The sequence below is a fragment of the Cygnus atratus genome, chromosome 8 (genome assembly GCF_013377495.2).
Source record: "Cygnus atratus isolate AKBS03 ecotype Queensland, Australia chromosome 8, CAtr_DNAZoo_HiC_assembly, whole genome shotgun sequence".
Taxonomy (NCBI): Eukaryota; Metazoa; Chordata; class Aves; order Anseriformes; family Anatidae; genus Cygnus; species Cygnus atratus.
This window is the reverse complement of record NC_066369.1, coordinates 8,677,161-8,694,562: the sequence shown is the minus strand read 5'-3', so window position 1 is coordinate 8,694,562 and position 17,402 is coordinate 8,677,161. Positions and strand designations below refer to the sequence as shown.

General features: G+C 48.8%; 1 protein-coding gene across 6 annotated transcripts in view; it reads right to left on the bottom strand.

The window, feature by feature from the left end:
* Window positions 1-241: 241 nt before the first annotated feature.
* Window positions 242-17,402, bottom strand: part of ATF6 (activating transcription factor 6) — a 79,312-nt gene continuing 62,151 nt past the window's right edge. For 2 of the 6 annotated variants that reach the window (XM_035537377.2, XM_035537378.2), the window contains exon 16: window positions 242-2,706. In XM_035537377.2, coding sequence (XP_035393270.1) covers window positions 2,498-2,706 — 209 coding nt within the window. In that variant the 3' untranslated portion in view covers window positions 242-2,497. Of the gene's footprint in view, window positions 2,707-6,610; window positions 8,443-17,402 lie in introns of those variants that run through there. The other 4 variants (XM_035537376.2, XM_035537379.2, XM_035537375.2 and 1 more) reach the window with 4 other exon arrangements.

Genomic DNA, 17,402 nt, shown 5'->3' with positions numbered 1-17,402 from the left:
GCCTGCTTCAGTCCTAGAGGGGAAGGAAAAAAAAAAAACAACCCGCCAAACGTGGTACCCTGATGTGCATCCATCCTGTGCTGTCCCCCCCCTGCAGCCACCTCTTCCCCAGGGGGAGAAGGGGGGGGGGAATCTGGGTGCCCTGGGCAGTGCCAGTGCTGTGCCCAGCAGCACCACAAGAGATGGTGCTCACCTGCCAGTCTTTTGCATACGTAAAACAGCACTAACAAGCAAACTAATAGTAATAAATAAGAGAACGATTTTATTGCCATCAGTGCTAGGGACACAGACAAGAGGACTACACGGGAAGAGAGGTGCTCTCTGCCACCGGTGCCCGCTGGGCTGAGGATGTGCGACCGCAGCGGTCCCATGTCCCCGACCCCTCTGTGCCAGCCCCCAGGCTCGAGATGCTGCCCTGCCACCCCTGTGGCCCTTTCCACAGCCCTGTTGTGGATGCACCCACGGGTGCACCCCTCCCCGCCCCAACCGACCCACGGCACCGCTGCGGGAGCGCGGCCACCACCGCCGGGTCCCTGCCGTGGCTCCCAGCAGCAAAGGGCCCCCCCAGAGCAGCGCGGGCGCGGCGGGGGCTGCGTGCCTCTGGCTGGGGCACAGCCGGGGAGTTTCTTCTCGATGACTGCGCGAGCTGGCCCGCGGTCAGGTGGGGCCCGGGCCAGGAAAACAGAACTGGTGCAAGGAGCGCAGCCAAGCCCCTCGCCGAGCCCGGCTGCTTCCCAGCAGCTCCAGAGCCGAGGGGACGGGGGCCGTGCGGCGCTGACTACGTGGCAAAGGGCAAAGCTTTTCCACAGTGTTGCAAGGCACATATTTCACAGGGATGTATTGCTGCTCGCCCTCCTCCTTCGCCTCCCCTGAGCTGTTTGTCTTTCTGTGGGATCAACCTTTATTTCCTAACAGCCACACACACACACACAAAGAATAATAATAATAATAATAATAATTAAAAAAAAACACATCAGTAAGTGGTTCAGACAAGGAGGGAAAGCCAATGGTCTGGCAAACCGAAGCCGATCATCTTCTGTGCTAACTGCAAGGGGGAAAAAAGTAACAACATGCTGAAGTCATTAAGCAAGGCTGATGCTCTGCTGGCTCCCGACCCCAGCTGAGCACCGCGCTGCATCCCCTCGGCCCAGCCCCGGCTGGCAAAAGAGGGCAGAGGGCTTTTGTGGTGGCACTCGGGAACCTCAGCAAGAGCCCCTTCGGGTGGCTCAGGGCTCGGGGCAGGCTGCCCTGCTGCATGATGGGGGGGTGCCAGGGTGGAGACCGGGTGTGTGTTTTGGGCGGAAGGTGCTCCTGTGTATGTCTGTGTGCGTGTTTCGGGAGGAAGGTGCTGTGGCTGTGTCCCACCGCACTCAAAGTGCCCTCCTGCCCCAGCAGGGCTGGCGCTGCCAGGGCGATGCTGCCTGCCCCGCGAGCCTGCGAACAGAGGCAGAGCCGCTCAGCAGGCTGGTAGCAGTGAGAAACATTAAATATCACCCAAAATTAAAAAAAGAAATAAGGGGGGGGGGTGGATAAAGAAGTACAATCTTTAGTGATGGTTATGCTGCACTAAACCACCACCCTGCGGCCAAGCCCCAGCCTTTTGCCATGCAGCTGCGTGCACACAGGTGAGGCTGTGCATGTCTCGGTGGGCAGGGCCCCGTAACACCTGGGCACCCTGCTCGGTGGGCACAAACGTGGGACTCCCTCTGCAGGGTGACCCCAGGAGCAGGACCCTGTTTTAGCAGCTCCACAGGTGGCCGGGCAGCAGGGAGCCCTCGGGGCACGCCTGGTGGCAGTGCAGGTTGTTCTGCTTGTAGTGCCTTGGCTGCCAGTGCCCAGAGGGCTGTCGCACCTCGCTGCGTGGCACCAGCGGTACCCCTGCAGCCCCAGGCAGCAGCCCCCAGCTCCCCCGGTGAGGGAGGCTGCTTGGGGAAGGGTTTGGGGCAGGTGACGAGGCCTGGGGATGACCAGCCACTCTGGCAGGGACGGATGGTCCTGCTCCAGGGGTGCAGGGCCAGGACTAGGGGGTGCAGTCTGGATCTGGACACTGTTTCCTCCTGCTGTCCTGAGCCTCAGGCACAGGCCCTCGCAGCAGTGTCTCTGGACAGGCCACCAGTGCTCAGCACCAGACTTCAAGAGATGGCTGAACGGGGAGGGAAAAAAAAAAAAAAAAAATTTTGGACAGTGCATAAGTAGCAAGGATGGCCAGTGCCCCCTTTGCCAGTGCGGGGCACCAGCTGCTGATGCCGGACACCAGGACTGCGGCAGCGTGCGTCACCCGTGCCTCTGGCACTGGGCATCACGCTGCACGGGTCCCCCAGGCCTGGCCCCAGCTGGCAGAGCTCTGCAGTCCCTGGGCAGGACAGGATGCGGCCGTTTGGTGGGGTCAGGCACAGGAATGGGCTATAAGCCGCCCTCGCTGTGCCCGGAGCCCCAGGGACCTGCCAGCATCGGGGCTCAGGCAGGGTGCACGGGCCGCGCTGCTACACTGCAGGAGCTACTGCAGGGACTTGACAATTGCCCTCAGGGCATGGGGCGTCTCTGAGACAGAGGGGGACGAGCTGTAGAAGGCGTCGGTGTGATTCCTGCGCTGCTCCCGGAGGTACGGAGGGACAGATGAACTTTTAATGTGGAGAATCCTGGTGTCCATCACTTCGCAGTCGATCTGCATCATCACTTCGTAGTCCTGCCCATTGATCACGTTCTCTGCAAAAAGAGAAGTCAGAGTCAGGTGTGCAACCTAGTGACCCACGGGCATCAAAAAGCAGAGCTTTCTGGACACCTTTCTGGGTTGGATTGGCTTCAGCTGAAGGCAGAGGCAGAGCTGGAGCAAGGGGGGGAGGGGATGGGAACCCTTTTGTAGGGTCACACTTGGAGATCCACTGTGCACAGCACAGCCCCAGCCTGCTGGTGACACTCCAAAGGGCTCAGCCCACGCCCAGCATGTGCACTCACATGTAGAAAATAATATAAGTCTTTTCTTTTCCACTTCTTCATCTGCACATAATTACGGATGGCGTTTGCAGTGTCTAACATTTATTACTGCAGTGTTGTTCTTGAGCTACTAAAGCATACAGCTGGTTAAAGATAGGGCTGATTTAAGAAAGCTGAATGTTTTCACTTTCTTTTATTGGCTTAAGAATCCTGTAACCCTCTTGACTGAGGATCTAGAGGAATTTCTTCACCAGTTTATTATTTTTAGAAGTTAAAAACGTGAACTCTCAAAAGAATTAACTGTGCCTCATTAACGGGCTGAGCTGGCTGCTGTACTTGCATGACACTGCGGTGTTGCTGACTGGGAATCCATGACCAAGCAGACCATGATGGGCGCAACCAAAGAGACTTGCCTTTGGGAAAATGTTTGAAAGAAAGACCTAAGAAGGAGACAGTGATGGTGTCCACTGTCCTGAGAGCTCATCTGAACAGCTGGTGGCAAGACACAGAAGCCACAAGCTGCAACCACTCACTCAATGAATGTGGCAGAGCAATGGCAGCGAGGAACCGAGGCTGCCCAGGAGCCCGTCTCCCTGGGAAAAGCCCAGAGATGTTTCCAGGAGGGGAAGGGAGCTCAGCTTGCAGAGATTCTTCAGCCCTGCATGGGCTCAGGCTGGGCAGTCTGCTGCTGCAGAAGCTGCTGGGCTTGCAGGCAGAGGCCCAGCAGCAAAACAGGCCGTGCACATGGCCAGCATCTGCTGCCCGGACTGGAAGGTGGGAGACTATCCCTGCACAGACAGTGAGTCCAGGAATGCGAGAGCTGAGATCAGATTTCCAGGCACGACCAATCCTTGCTTTCCCGAGTGAGAAATGCTGACTGCCATCGGCAGGGTTTTCTTTCTGTGCTAAGGAGGATGGAAGATCACCTAATGGAAAGCGTATGGACTGGAGGAATGCAATATACATTGCTAATTTTTACTGTTTTCCTGGATTAACTCTGATTCTGGATGACAGCTGACAACCGCGGCCGGACCCTCTTGCACCCTGCGCCACCTGTAGAAGCCATTAGATCAAATATGTCTGGTATAGTAATGAAAAGCAGGAGCAGACCCTTGCTAAGGGGGCTGGGAGCCTGCACGGGAAATCAAAGCTCCCACCTGCAGGAATGAAATGCAGACAGCTCAATGTGCCACCGAGCGACTGAGGCCAGGAGCAGCTGTGCATGTCGCCACGCCACGGGCTCAGATGTGCTTGTCACCGATGGCTGTGGCCATGCTTTGGAAGCTTTTCCACAGCATTAGGAGCGCCGTCCCCGTGTGGGGCTCTGTTTGAGGCCACTCTGTCACCCTGTCTCTTGTCCTTTGGTTGCCAGCAGACAGCTCAGGACCGGAGTACGGAGGGGCTGGGATGGTGCTGCGCAGGGCAGGGGCAGTGGGGAGCAGGAGGAAAGGCTGAGGGGCCCAGGAGAGCCTGGCCTTTGGGCTGGAGACAGCTAACAGGATCACAGCTCCTCAGCTCTTCTGCTGTGGAGGCGATGGCTTAAAAGGACCCCGGCTCTGAGAGAAAATCTGCTCCAAAGCCACAAGTGGGTGAGGTGGGCTGGGATGGCAGCCAAGGCCAGGAAAACCCCTCCATAAGCTCCCTGAGGCAGTAAGACTACCCTGCATTTGCCTGCAGCGGCCAGCACAGTGGGTTACCATGAAGTTCCCTGGCATTGCACAAGACAGAATAATAATACCCCCAGAGAGCAGCGAAGTGAGAGAGGGAACTGTGCTCTGTGTGGGTGGCAGCGGAGAGCATGGGAACGAGCTCGGCCGCTCTCCTCCAGCCTCCTGCTGCCCTAGCTCTAACAAACCCCCCCCCCGTGACAAAGTGGACCACGATTAACTGAGACACGGCTCGGAAACGCTGTGTTTTGGGCCGCTACCCTGTGTGAGAGGTGCGCTGCCTTCTGAGGCCGCCATCACTGAGGTGACAGCCGGGAGGAACGAAGCTCCCAGCAGGCCCAGGGGGACTTCCACACCCATCTTGGACGCTCACAACGCACCCAGGTCCAACCCCGTGTGTGTGAATCAGCACGGGAAGGCCAGATCTCCTTCACCTTTCGGTGCTGACAAAGGCTGTCACTGCACCGTTGTGCTGGGCCACCTGGGCCCGGCCGGGAGAGGGGCCGATGCTCGGCAAAACAACCAGCAAATGTGACCCGAAGGCAGGCAGGGCGATCCGGCGTTTGGAAAGACTAGCTCACTGACAAGAGGGCAGGCATTTCAAAAATGATTCCACATGGCTCTGTCCTGAGCTCGATTCCATTAAATTGTTTCATGATCTGGATGAGGAATAGAGAGCGTACTTATAAGGTTTCTGGAAGATGCTACGCTGGAGAGATTTCAACCACCTTGGAGTACTGGTTTAGACTACAGTTTCAATAAAAGAGAGGAGCCGTCCAAAATCTTCAGGATGCGTTTCAGCAAAGGCAAGAGTGAAGTACAATGCTCGGGAGAATTCAAAACACAAGTACAAATGGGGCCGGGCAGAAGCACTGCAGAAGAAGTTGGAGGGCTGCAGAGGATCGCTGTGCACAAGCCAGCAGTACAACAGGCCTAGAAATAATCAGCTCGATTTCAAGAAAAACAGCCTTACCCTTGACCAGGTTTCTAACAATAATGAAATAGAAACCCTGGACAAGCGTACCTCAGGAGAGCACACAATTTCCACGAGCAGCAGTTTTTAGGAAGAGGCTGGCTGACCGCCCCTCACACAGGACCCAGGCATGCCTGACCCCGCTCAGCGCAGGCACTCACAGCCACGGCCCCGCCGGCCCTGCCTTTCCGTGCTTCTCACGCACAGAAAAGGCTAACGGTTTTGCCTGGTGATTCCTGCATCAGAGCTTTTAAAAATAGGCACTCTATGAGGATGGTGACTGCAGCAGCAGCTGTTCTGCGGACACGTGAATACAACAGAGCTCTGTCGAGCCCTGCTGTGACCGCAAGAGTTGCCGCAGGGAGCCGAGCCGAGAGCGGCTTGCTCTCCTCACAGGCGGCTGGGTGGGAGAGGGCTGGGGCTGCTACAAACCAAGCTTTGTCCCCAGGGACAAGGAGGGATAACGTCGGTGGTGCCAGGAAATAAGATCCTAGTGGGAGACGAGGCAGGCACGTTGGGAGGAAGGCCCTGAGCTGGGTATGAGCTGTTGTCTTTCTCCTAGGAGAGCCTGATTTTCCACAGACGTAAGAAGACGCAAGGAGATTGGTCTAAAAGACCTTGAATAAAGAAGATCCTCAACAAAATCCAGGCAAAGCCCTTACTGCAGCTTTCTGCAGCCTCAGGCTTCCCTGCTGGCTCAGTGCAGCAGCAGCAGCGCCCCAGAGACCCCAGCTGTGCGTGAGGTGGCTTTTCTAGAGAGGCCCTGACGAGACACCCTGTGTCAGTCTCGGCAGTCACAGTGGCACCCACCACACCTTCTGCAGGGAGCTGGGTGCTGGTGGAGGGGTCCGTGGTGGTAGGACTGACCCGTCTGAAGGCTGGAAGGCCAGCACTGCCCATGTGTGCCCCAAGGGGCTGCTTGCCAGCCCGAAGCAGCGCACACACTGAGCCACTTCTAACGGCTCTTGCGTTACCTACAAGTGATGTTTTGTGGGATTACATAAGTGAAAAGGGAACGGATGTCCTGTAGAGGTGTCTGGGTTTATAAATAGATTTATTGCTCCTCTTTCAAGTTCAGAACATACAGCTTTTCACACTACACAGCGTCAGAACAAAACTCCCAGATGGGCTTGAGACACTCTCCTTTGCAGGCCAAAAGGCTGTGCTGGGTATTAATTGTTAACAGCTCTAAGGCCGTGCTTCATGTAGGCTGTTTCAAAATACTAGCAAGGTAATTGTGCCAAGCACTGCAGTTCTCTTACTGCACCTTCTCAGAGAGGCGCGCTGTCCTGGGCTGTACCAAATTCCCAGTGTGTGAGCTCGGTCTGGGGAACACAACGCCGATTCCTCAGCGCTGCTCTCCAGGGTTCACAGCAGTTCCTCTTACAAACACGTTGCAAGTTCCAATTGATGAAAGATGAAGTCAGCAGTCCAAACTAAAAATGTTCAGCAAACAAAGCTGAGGGTAATAGCTACTGTTACCAATTACTGAAGAAGGTGGAAGTTTCTCTTAACCTTTGGAGCATGAGATTTTCAAAAGGCATATATGAGAAAGAGCAAGAAAACAAAGTCCTCCTTCTCCCTTTAGCAGAACTTTTCAATCAGCTCCAGGATCCACAGAACTAGTTTATTTGATGTCAAATGCCACGGAAGTGTCTTTCCATAAGATATCACACAACCACCAACTCCTTTAAAAGCACCTTTGCTGAACACATACTCCCACCCTTTATATTTTCCACATTTCCTTCTAACAAGAGAGTTTGCTTTGCCACATCAGATTCCCCACAGAGTCCATGTCAGTGTTAATTTACACCTCCATCCCCTTCAGCAGTCCCATCTATCACACCAGCAGGAACCTAGACAGCTTTCACAGAGCCATCAGAGGTGTTGGTGGTTGCTTTGTGCTAGCTGTGCAAAGCTGACAACAATGAAGTTTGGTTTAAAGAATGATTTACCACCAAACTACCAAAACAATTTGTACTGCAACCCGTACCAGCCCAAAACAGAGATTATGTTTAGGGCAGCACAGAGCTCAGAAAGCACAAACTTCATAGAAGAGAAGGGCACCAGCTGCAAGCAGCTCTGGGGCTGGGCTGCTGAAGCGCTGCAGTTGTCCCCAAACAAACAAAATTCAGGGGGCTGCCTCTGCCGCGTCACTGCTGCGACCTTCCATCTCGTCTCCATTGAGCAGCTCCGACTGTCCGCCACATCTGGACAATGTTTCCGTCTGAAGGGTTGGTATACACTACCAAATAAGTATATAAATGAAGCAGTGTTGCTGTAAAAGCTACTAAGACTAAAAATACACTCATTGCAACAACGCAGCAGGGTTTCTAAAATATTTACAGATTTGCTTGTTACATGGGATTACTTGAGGCAAAGGAGAAAGTTATATTGTGACCCAAGTAACTTTTTTTTTTTTAAATCAACTTTCTGCCTCCAACTACGTCCAAGCAAACCACTTGCAATAGTCTGTGGACCCAGCTGCCCCCAGACACTGACGTGGGTTAGATGAGATCCTGGGTGTTTCTGCTTTGCAGGTCTTCCCACAGACCCCCTCCCAGCTGGCCTCCTGTCTCCACATCTTTCATGCTGCGCCACCACTGCCGCCTCTGCAAGAGGATGCTGGGCACGGCCAGAGGAGAGGGCCCGGTTTGGGTCTACTGGGCTTGCTCTGGTTGGTTTGGAGAGGGAGCCGAGGGCCTCTCAAGAAGAGAAGATCAGAATCAGTGGTGTTGATCCTTGCAGGCACAGCATTTAAAGCTCCCTCAGGTAGAGTATTTCTTGGCAATACTGAGATGCTGGTGACAGCACTGGCTGTGGGCACGCTTCTTGTTGGCAGGATGGCCATATCTGAAACCCAACCAGCTTAGGCAATGTTAACTGCAAAGAAGGGGGGAAAAAATAAAGAAAAAAAAAAGAAGAAAACAAAGGCAAGGCACAGAGCAGTTTTGCTGCACAGGAAGCTCTTTTGGGAGCAAAAGAAAGGAAAGAGGCTGGAGAGAGAGCAACTCTGCTAGGCAGAACCATCCCACGGCTGCTCGGGAGGCACAAAGTGTAAACAAGTTCCCTGCACAGTCTGCAAAACCAGACATACCCACTCACAAGACAAATAGCTGTACACAGGAGAGTAGCCTAAAAAGGAATTCCTTCAGAGGCTTTGTTCAAGAACAAGGGCTGGGAGGCTTGTTGGAGGGCAGCAAGCAGGGGGCTGCTCCCTCTGAGCGCAGCAGGATGGGTCCGAGAGGCACAGGCACATCTCCAAGTCAGGGCAAGTACCAACTTTTGGGGGTAGAATAAAGAGAAAATTGCTGCTTCCTAGCCACCTGACCCACAGCGTTCATGGTTCCTCAGGTTCTGTTACAGCCCTTCTCTCAGCCATCTCTTTCAAATCCAGCAGTGATAAATTACACTGCTCTTCTTCCTTGGCTAAGCTGGAGCTTCAGGGAATGGTCCCCAGTGACTCCTGCGAGCAGTAACAGCTCGGGCAGAACCTAGCACTGTAGGTTTGGTCAGGAATATTCTTCCCACGTTTTTGGTTGTTTTTTTTTTTTTTTTTCCATTTTTTTCACACCAAGTTTCACCTGCTGAAACGAGTTCCACTCTCTTCTGAGACCTTCCAGCCTCTTTGAGGAGATGCGCTGCAGCGAGCCCCGGCTGTCAGCACCCCCCCGCACACAAAGCCTGGCCATCTACTTGTACTTTTCACTTACAGCTTTTAGGGAGATACTAACCTACAAGCCAGCCTTCCTCTTCCCTCACAAAACCTCACTTTCTTTTAAGAGTGTCTGAAGAACTACCATTTCACAAGTTTTCTGAAAAACCAAGACCTGTTATTGCACTGAGGAGGCTGCCTTATCCTTGAAATCGCTGCCCCCGAGGTCCCCAGCGGAGCACCAAGGCACAGCTTGCCTCTGCAGGAGCTCTGCTCTCCCTTCCCAGTCTATGCAAGGTATCCATGCATGCTCAGCTCTCACAGATTCAGCCAACTCGTGCTAATGTGAGACTTGATTTTTTACAGTTCCTGATGCCATTTGTCACTTGCCATTCTCATGTTTATATATCCTTAGCTGTTAATACCAACACAAGAATGCTTCGAGGTTTCCCTCAACTTTAAGTGCTCTTTTACACCTTGGTCCTCTACAGGCACTACAGATTCCCTGGCAGGCTTCCTCTGAAAATATGTTTTTATTCTTTTTTTATGCCTTAAGCAAGTTGTTCCTCAGTATCATTTCTGGCTTGAATTCTTATGGCTTGATACTAAGTCTGCCAGAAGTTGTGTTCTTTTCCCAACTCCCTTGTTTGGTTGCAGTGTCTTTTGTTTAAGAGAGCTCTTCTTACTTCTAAGAATCTACTTTAATGTATTATTTAAGCCTGATGGACTTTCTAGGGTCCTTTTAAAGGTCCTTTTGCACTATCTTTAATCATTCTCCAGACCACTTGCCAGCATTTTACCCTATTGTTTTTCTTTTAATGTTTTCCCATTCTTATGTAGCCCATAACCTCTGAAGTTGTACTGTAGTATGTACTTCACCATTTCAATTTGTAGGCACTTACTGATAAAATTAACTTAATTAGTCGACTTCGTTTTTTTTCAGGAGGCAGCCATCACTTTTTCACTGACACAGACCTTTTCTGTCACCCAGTATCATTTGTACCCTAGTGCTAAAGTGTCTAACTGATTTAAGAGAGAAGGCTGGTGAGAGCCTGTACGCACTTACAGTTCAAATGTCTTTACAGGTTGGATGTTATCCAGATAGTGAGCTGAATTTTCCACCTGTCTCACTTGGATACATAAAATTACCTCATTTATTTAGATACTGTGATCAGCCCTTGCTTGTAGAAGCATATTTTTAATACCACCTCCTTGAAGCTTCTGTCTGCATGGGGCAAGCACTTTCCTCCATGTGAACTTCTCTGATACAATAGATTTGCCAGTTAATTAAAAATAAATAAAAACTGCACACATGCTGCAGAGTGCCTCTCTGAATGCGGCACACTAATAAAAATGCTAAGTCAGTTTCAAAGATTTCTGCCTTCCAGCTACATCAGCAGGAGATTTCCAGCTTTAAGATACAAGTGCTGGCTCAGAAACAGAGATGCCTCCTTTTCTTAGAGAGGGGCAGCTCCGTTTGGCAACGATTTCTCCATCCGCATTCACCCAGAACGTATTTGTGCTGTACAGGGAGATGCCAGCACTGCCTCACCTGGGGCTACAAGAGAGAGGATGGAGGCAGAGGATGTACAAGCAAGGCACTGGTGCGTGACTGAAATTGCAAATCTCCTTCAGGTGCTCAGGACATATTTTTCAAACGCTTTCCTGCAGCAACACTGACGTTGGCTCACACCAGGAGGACAGCCAGGAGCACAACGGGAAGCACTAGAGGTATGGTGACCGTACAAAGTGGACGAGGAAAGCTGCAGTGTGAAGACTGGGACTGGGATAAGAGAACAAGGCAGAGTCCTGCTGGCCCAGCTGGCTGCAGTCTCCTTAGAGACTGCAGTCAAAACACAGAAAAAGACTGTCTTGGACTGCTGTGTTTTTACTAATCTCTAGGTTTACTCCAGTGATGTTCTCAAGACAGAACTCATAAATGTGAACCTCATCTACCAGCTCTGTTTCAGCTCTTTATGTTTTTACAGGGTGAGCTCATTATGTATAATTATGTTTCAGATCATGGCAGAAATAAAGAGCTACCAGTAATCAGGGCTGGCCTATGTATCACAAACATAAAACTGTATTTGCCACCTCTAAATTAACACTAAGAGGAATTAGGTAATCTTAAATTTACAACATTTGAAAATGTATTAAGGCAGATCAGCTGGACTCAAGGCTAGAATTACGACGTGCCGCACAAACACAGTTCAAAACAGCTGAGATGGAGAGTGCAATCTCACAGATCAGGATTAAAATTTCCTTTTTGCTTTGCAGCACAGCTCTCAGCACGGTGCTCACTGTAGAGCTTGGTGGGAGAGCGTGCCTACGCGGCAGTATCGGCATCCAGGTTGATCAGATACCTAGAAGATAGGCTCTCTGCAGCGAGACGCGCACACACTCAGCTCCAAACTGAACCTGGCTCCTCCTGCAGCTCCATACTGGCAGCTCATGTCATGGGTTCCTTTTTACTTCTACACTGTGAATTTTATATAGCATGTCTTTTACATGGAAAAACAATCTGGTGTAGTAACTCTACACTGGCACTTGAAATACTAAATCTGAAGTCCAATTAATTTGTGACTCATTCTCTTCCACTTCTTGGACAACATGTTCCCAAGAAAATGCCATCTGTAGCATTTATCCTGCCTGTCCAGGAAAGACCAGTCACACTGGGGCTTGGCCAGCTATATCACACAAAACCTAAGAGATTTTCCTGTTAACGAAGGGGCAAAAAGACACAGAAGATCCTCTGAAATCATCTTCCTGTTCTTTTGAATACTTAAAATTAGGTTACTTATTCAGCAATTTAGGTAAACAGACCATTATGAAAAGTCACAGGGGAATAAGCCTTTATGATTTCATTTCTTGATCGTTTCCTGTCTAACTAACTAAACATGAACTCAAATGACACGGATTCCTTTTCTTTTGCATCCAGAATATTTGAATGATTTCTGTCATACTTCTTTGACTAATTTAATCTTCTCCTTCCTGTCAAGGACAATGTATATTAGCAGAAAAGTGGTGGGAAGTGCAAAATCTCTCATAGAACAAAACTTATCACAAACTTGTGTTTCAAGTTAAATCTAGGCAATGATCAATTTTGATGTTCATGGAAACAGGAAAGATGAGGGGGGCTATTCTGCTCTGGTAAACAGAAATTTTACATCACTTTGAAAAGAGAAAAGAAGTGAGAACAGCAACATCTTACAATACGACTAAAACCTGTGGTTAAAATTCCTTGACAAAGCCTGTTCTGCCACGCTTTCAGCCCTGACCTCTGGAGCAGAATTTTAGATGAGCTCAAGGGGTGAAGCACATCTGTGACACTCGCAAACCATCGTTATTACAGCAGAACCACAGTAACTCAACACGCTGCTTGTCTGACTGCACACCAGGACAGCAGACTCTCCACGTCTCAGTCCAGGCACAAAAATCAGCTGTTGCAGAGAGTCCTAGCCAAGAGCGAGCTTTGGCTTGGATTTGTCCCGGTCTGGCTTCACCAAACTACTTGTGCTCCTCAAATGTACAATTTTTGAAAATGGCCTGTAGGCTTATAGCATGGAGACATGCTGAGATATACTTTTCTATATCCTGTTTGAGAAGCCTTGCTGCTTTATAGGATTCTCAGTGACCTTCTGAAAAGACATTAGCAGTCACCCTACTTTCATCTTACAGGCAGGTTGTAATCCTACCTACACAACTTCCAGACCCTCTTCTCATACACTATAACTTATAAGGCTATGCTGATTTCTCAGTGCTTTCTGTTAAATCCAGTCGTAAAAGCAGAAACAACAAGGGGAAGATCTCTGCAGATCATGCTTGTGCAGCCCAGAGATGAGTCCTCTGTACCTACTAGACTGGCACGAGCTTCCCAGTCTGGGGCCAAGCAGAGCAGCCATGAGAGGGAGCTACAGGGATTAAGATCTGGCTTCTAAGCACAAAGAAGGAACTGACAACACCTAGAGATAGAAGGCTACCTAAACTGTTAAACAGCAAAGGAAAGTCAGCCGCTCGTAAATGTGTTGTTTTAGATCTTCCTCGCTCAATGACTGGGAATTCTGCTGCTTCTTCTGCAAGACGGAAATGACATCTTTTGTTTGCTTGACCCTGAAGGCAGAGGAAGTTGGAGACTATTTTTTTAACCCTGAGACATGAGAACTTATAGAACATTGTCATTTCCCAAACAGATTTTGTTTTTTATCTTCCTTCTCAGCCTGTGTGGGTTCTGTTTGCCTTATGGATTTTTCACAGAGTTTGCTACCAGCCTTGGACATCTGCAAGGGGCTTTTGCACATGGCTGTCAGTTGAAAGAACGTCCTTCGTAGCTGCGTGCAAATATCCGTGCTACTTGATGGCAGAAATCCCTCTGGTTTTGATCAAAAAACCTTACCACTATATTTGTTATTAGCCATTTTAATTGAAACGTGTATTATTTCAGAGCACTTTTGAAGTCTGTTACATCAGTAGGGTGAGAAATGCTGGAAAGGAAGGCCGAGGGAAATAGCTGCAGTCAGAAGCTGTCCAACACAACTGAGCATATGGACTTTGCAAAACTCTCCATTCCACTCGGTAGATTTTTATCTCTAAGAGCCTCTTTGGCTGTTGTGCTTCATCACAAAAAGCGACTCTTAGGATAACTCCATCCAGGAACACACAACTTACAGAAGATCAGGCACACAAACAAGTATAACAAAGGCAGGCTGAAGACAAGTCCCATTGTGTGACATCAGACCAAGGACCTATCCAGAACATCTGCAGAAAATTCAAAACTCTCTGTTCATGGCTGTCAGTTCTCAGAAAATAAGGTGAGGAACTTTAGACTTGTCTGCTGGCTGGACGTGTACTTGCTTATTGCTAGGCAACTGATAAACTCCCCTTTTTTCAACAGCCTTGCTGTTAATGCTCTCCTCGCAGCAGCTCTCTCTTGGATCGATGGATACTCAGGACTCAGTAACTGACTCTTGTAACTTATTCCATGTACTAGCAGCTGAACTGATCCACACGAATCAGCTTCCATGTAAACAACCGCTGGCCCTGACTTCTACACTTATGTATTGGGAGCAAGGGAAAGGGGAGAGACTAATGCCAAAGGGCATGTTGACATAGCACAGGATATCCAGGGGGTTCTAGTAAGAGGATGTGCAGCCCTTCACCTCCAGACCACTAAGGACCCCAAATCTTCACGATGTGAAGACCGTACATTAGCCCTTCCATGAAATAAACAGGAAACCTGCAGTTTAGTACTCAGCTGGTTGGTTTCCACATGGTAAATGGTCTGATGCTGGCACTAACAACACTTGTATTTGTAACTGGCAGAAAGTCCCAGGCACGAGCTATGCTTCTTCCAACATCTGCAACATTGGCATTTGCCTGGGGAAAAATACATTAATGCAAGTGTCTTCTTCAGCTGAACTTTGACTGCTATCTCCTATGAGTGGCTGTATGTATGTTCTCTCTTTTGCACGCTGTATGGAGAGGACTACTGCTAGTGTGCGCTGTGCTGCAGAGCTGCGGACATCCTGCAGAGACAAAAGGCCCGTGCTTGGGGTCGGAAGAGTGGCTTAGCTGTGCTGTTCTCTATAGATTATTTTGATCCAAAGACCGATGTTATAACCCACTGCATTTTTTACAGCAGTTAAGTAAATACAAGACTAATGGCAAATGTTTTCATTTAAACTTCAAGCAAGGCACCGCCTATATGTCAATTTGGAACTGGTGTAATGAGCCAACACGACTCTGAATTACAATAAAAGCAAATTTAGGAATGAAATCTACTGGAGACTTAACTGGTCTCAAGTGCATAGTTAGATTTCTAAAATAATAGCTGCAATCCAGCATAACAAACATGACTTGCTTAAAAACAAAAGCTGAAGTTTAACTGTAAATTGCAGTTGGCTTTCATTCCCATGAGAAACTGCAAGATATTTCTTCTTGGAATAACTTCTCAGCAAAGTCATACCAGGGGTACTCCCAGAACCACGTACAGTGGGACTAGGGCTACACAACTCTGCTTTTTTTCCCTCCAGGCTTATCAAGCCTGGCTTACTTAGATCCCATCAGAAAGATTTTTTTTTTGACTACTAGTTGTGTCCAGAAATGATGGGGCTTCGTAGTTGGGCAGAGGGAGGTCAAAAAGTGGGCTCAGCTGGCTGCAGGGGCCAAGGGGAGAGTTGGACCGAGTGACAGCAGCCAGCAGGGAAGTGGGACAAGGGTAAAGGACAATGAGAGCATCTGGGGAGGCAGAAAGGCAGAAGCTGATAGCAAGCACTGGCTGTGAATTGCAGGAGTGGCCCGGTGAGCATGGAAAGGAGGTTGGAACAGGGTGGGGAGAAACCAGTCGGTAAGAGGGGAGGGATAAACATGTACCAACACAGTTGTTGTCTATTTAAAAAAAAAAAAAAAAAGCAACACCTTAATACTTAAACGTATTTCAGAGTCAACACACTTTCAGGCACCTGCACAGAAGCCCTCCGTAGAGACTTTGCTGGCTGTTCATGCTCGCAGAGAGGCATTGGGCAACTCAGGCTGAACAAGAGATGGAGCACGCAGGGCGTACTTAAAAGGTAATGGCCATTTTTACTCTTCTACAACATAAAATTCAGAATAGTTTTTATCAAGTTTTTGCCTTGAAAATGAATAACTTACTGTTATTGCTTTTTACAATATTCTCTTAAATATTCCAGCTACAACTTCCATTGTATTGAACGTGCACACACACACGTCTACTACAAAGTTTTCTTTCGAGATTTGCCATCGGCTGAAAAGCACTAGCACTGCTGGACTTATATCAAGTTTTCCCCCAAGAAGAATTATGAAAAACTTTTTGAACTACAAACCAAATTCTGTTTTGTACATGGGTGTAAAGAATCAAACAAACCTTGCAGTCGAGTCACACAAGACAGTGACTGACAACTCGTTTCATTTCCTGGTCTTTGCTCACACTTGTTCTCTCCTCACTGCTGCTGGTGGGAACTGCTCGAGTGAGCTAAAGAGTCTCCAGCAGAGCTCAGAGGGCACTCAAGAGATCAAAGCACAATCAGAAAAGGATGACAGTCCTGCTGGTAAAAGACTGTCCAAGTTGTTCAAAACGTCCTCTAATGAACTGTAAAGCTGTTTCATGTTTGTAAAGTGTCATGGGTAAACTTTAGCACTCAGATAAAATTAAGATCCCATCGAAGAAAGCAAGTGAAGTAGTTCAGAAAAAGAATCAAAACAAAGGCCATTTCACTTGTACTCCCTTCACCTCGTCTGCCAGTGGCAGTGAAAAAGATTTCCCTTCTTCCACAAAGACCTGTCTGAGGCACGAGAAAAGGCAGAGTTCTTTCACTGAAAGTTTTGACAGTTCCGCGCAGGGAGATCCAGCCTTTTCCAGCAGCCAATTCTCCGCAGGTGGACAAAGAATTAAGGTGAGCTTAAAAGCAGAGCAGACAGCTTGGAGAAAAGCTTTGCTGTCAGCGAACTTCCAGATGCCTCTTCAGGACATGCTCAGTCCCTGCAGAGGCAGGATAGGGTGGAGGAGCAATGTTCTCAAAGGAGAGAAATGGGTTCGTCTCCAGGCAGAACTTTTTAGGGAATAATCTCCTATCAGTAATCTACTAATTATCAAATTAAACATTATGCCAAGGTACCCACTGCCTCTTACGTATCTTGTAATTTTTTTCCTAACACCTGGCTGAGTGTCACAGAGGAAGCAGTGTTTGATGCCATTGTTTACGCAATTGCTCTCCTCGTGTCTGATCCATTTCAACACCTCTACCAAGTCCCAGGACATCTTTTATTTCCTGGATTTTACTGATGTTCTGAAGAAAAATCCCAAAGAACTCCAGTAACTATAATTTCACAGTGTTTCATTCTTAATAAAGGGTAAGATTTATCACTGGATTCTGATGTGTATTTTCCAAATTATATTTACTCCAATAACTGAACAGCTATCTCACTTAAGACTCAATAACATTTTAAGAATAAATACTTTGTAAATTAGAAATAGGGTTTATTCTCCAAGTGATAAAGTTCACATTTGCTTGTGATAATTCAGCTCAGCCAGAAAAGGATTTTTGTAACAGACATGAAAAGGGAGTTTCAGACTGATAAATGCCAAAAATAATTCTGATACATCTAATAAAAATTTCCCTAAGATAGCTGGTTACACATTATCACTCCAGACTTACCA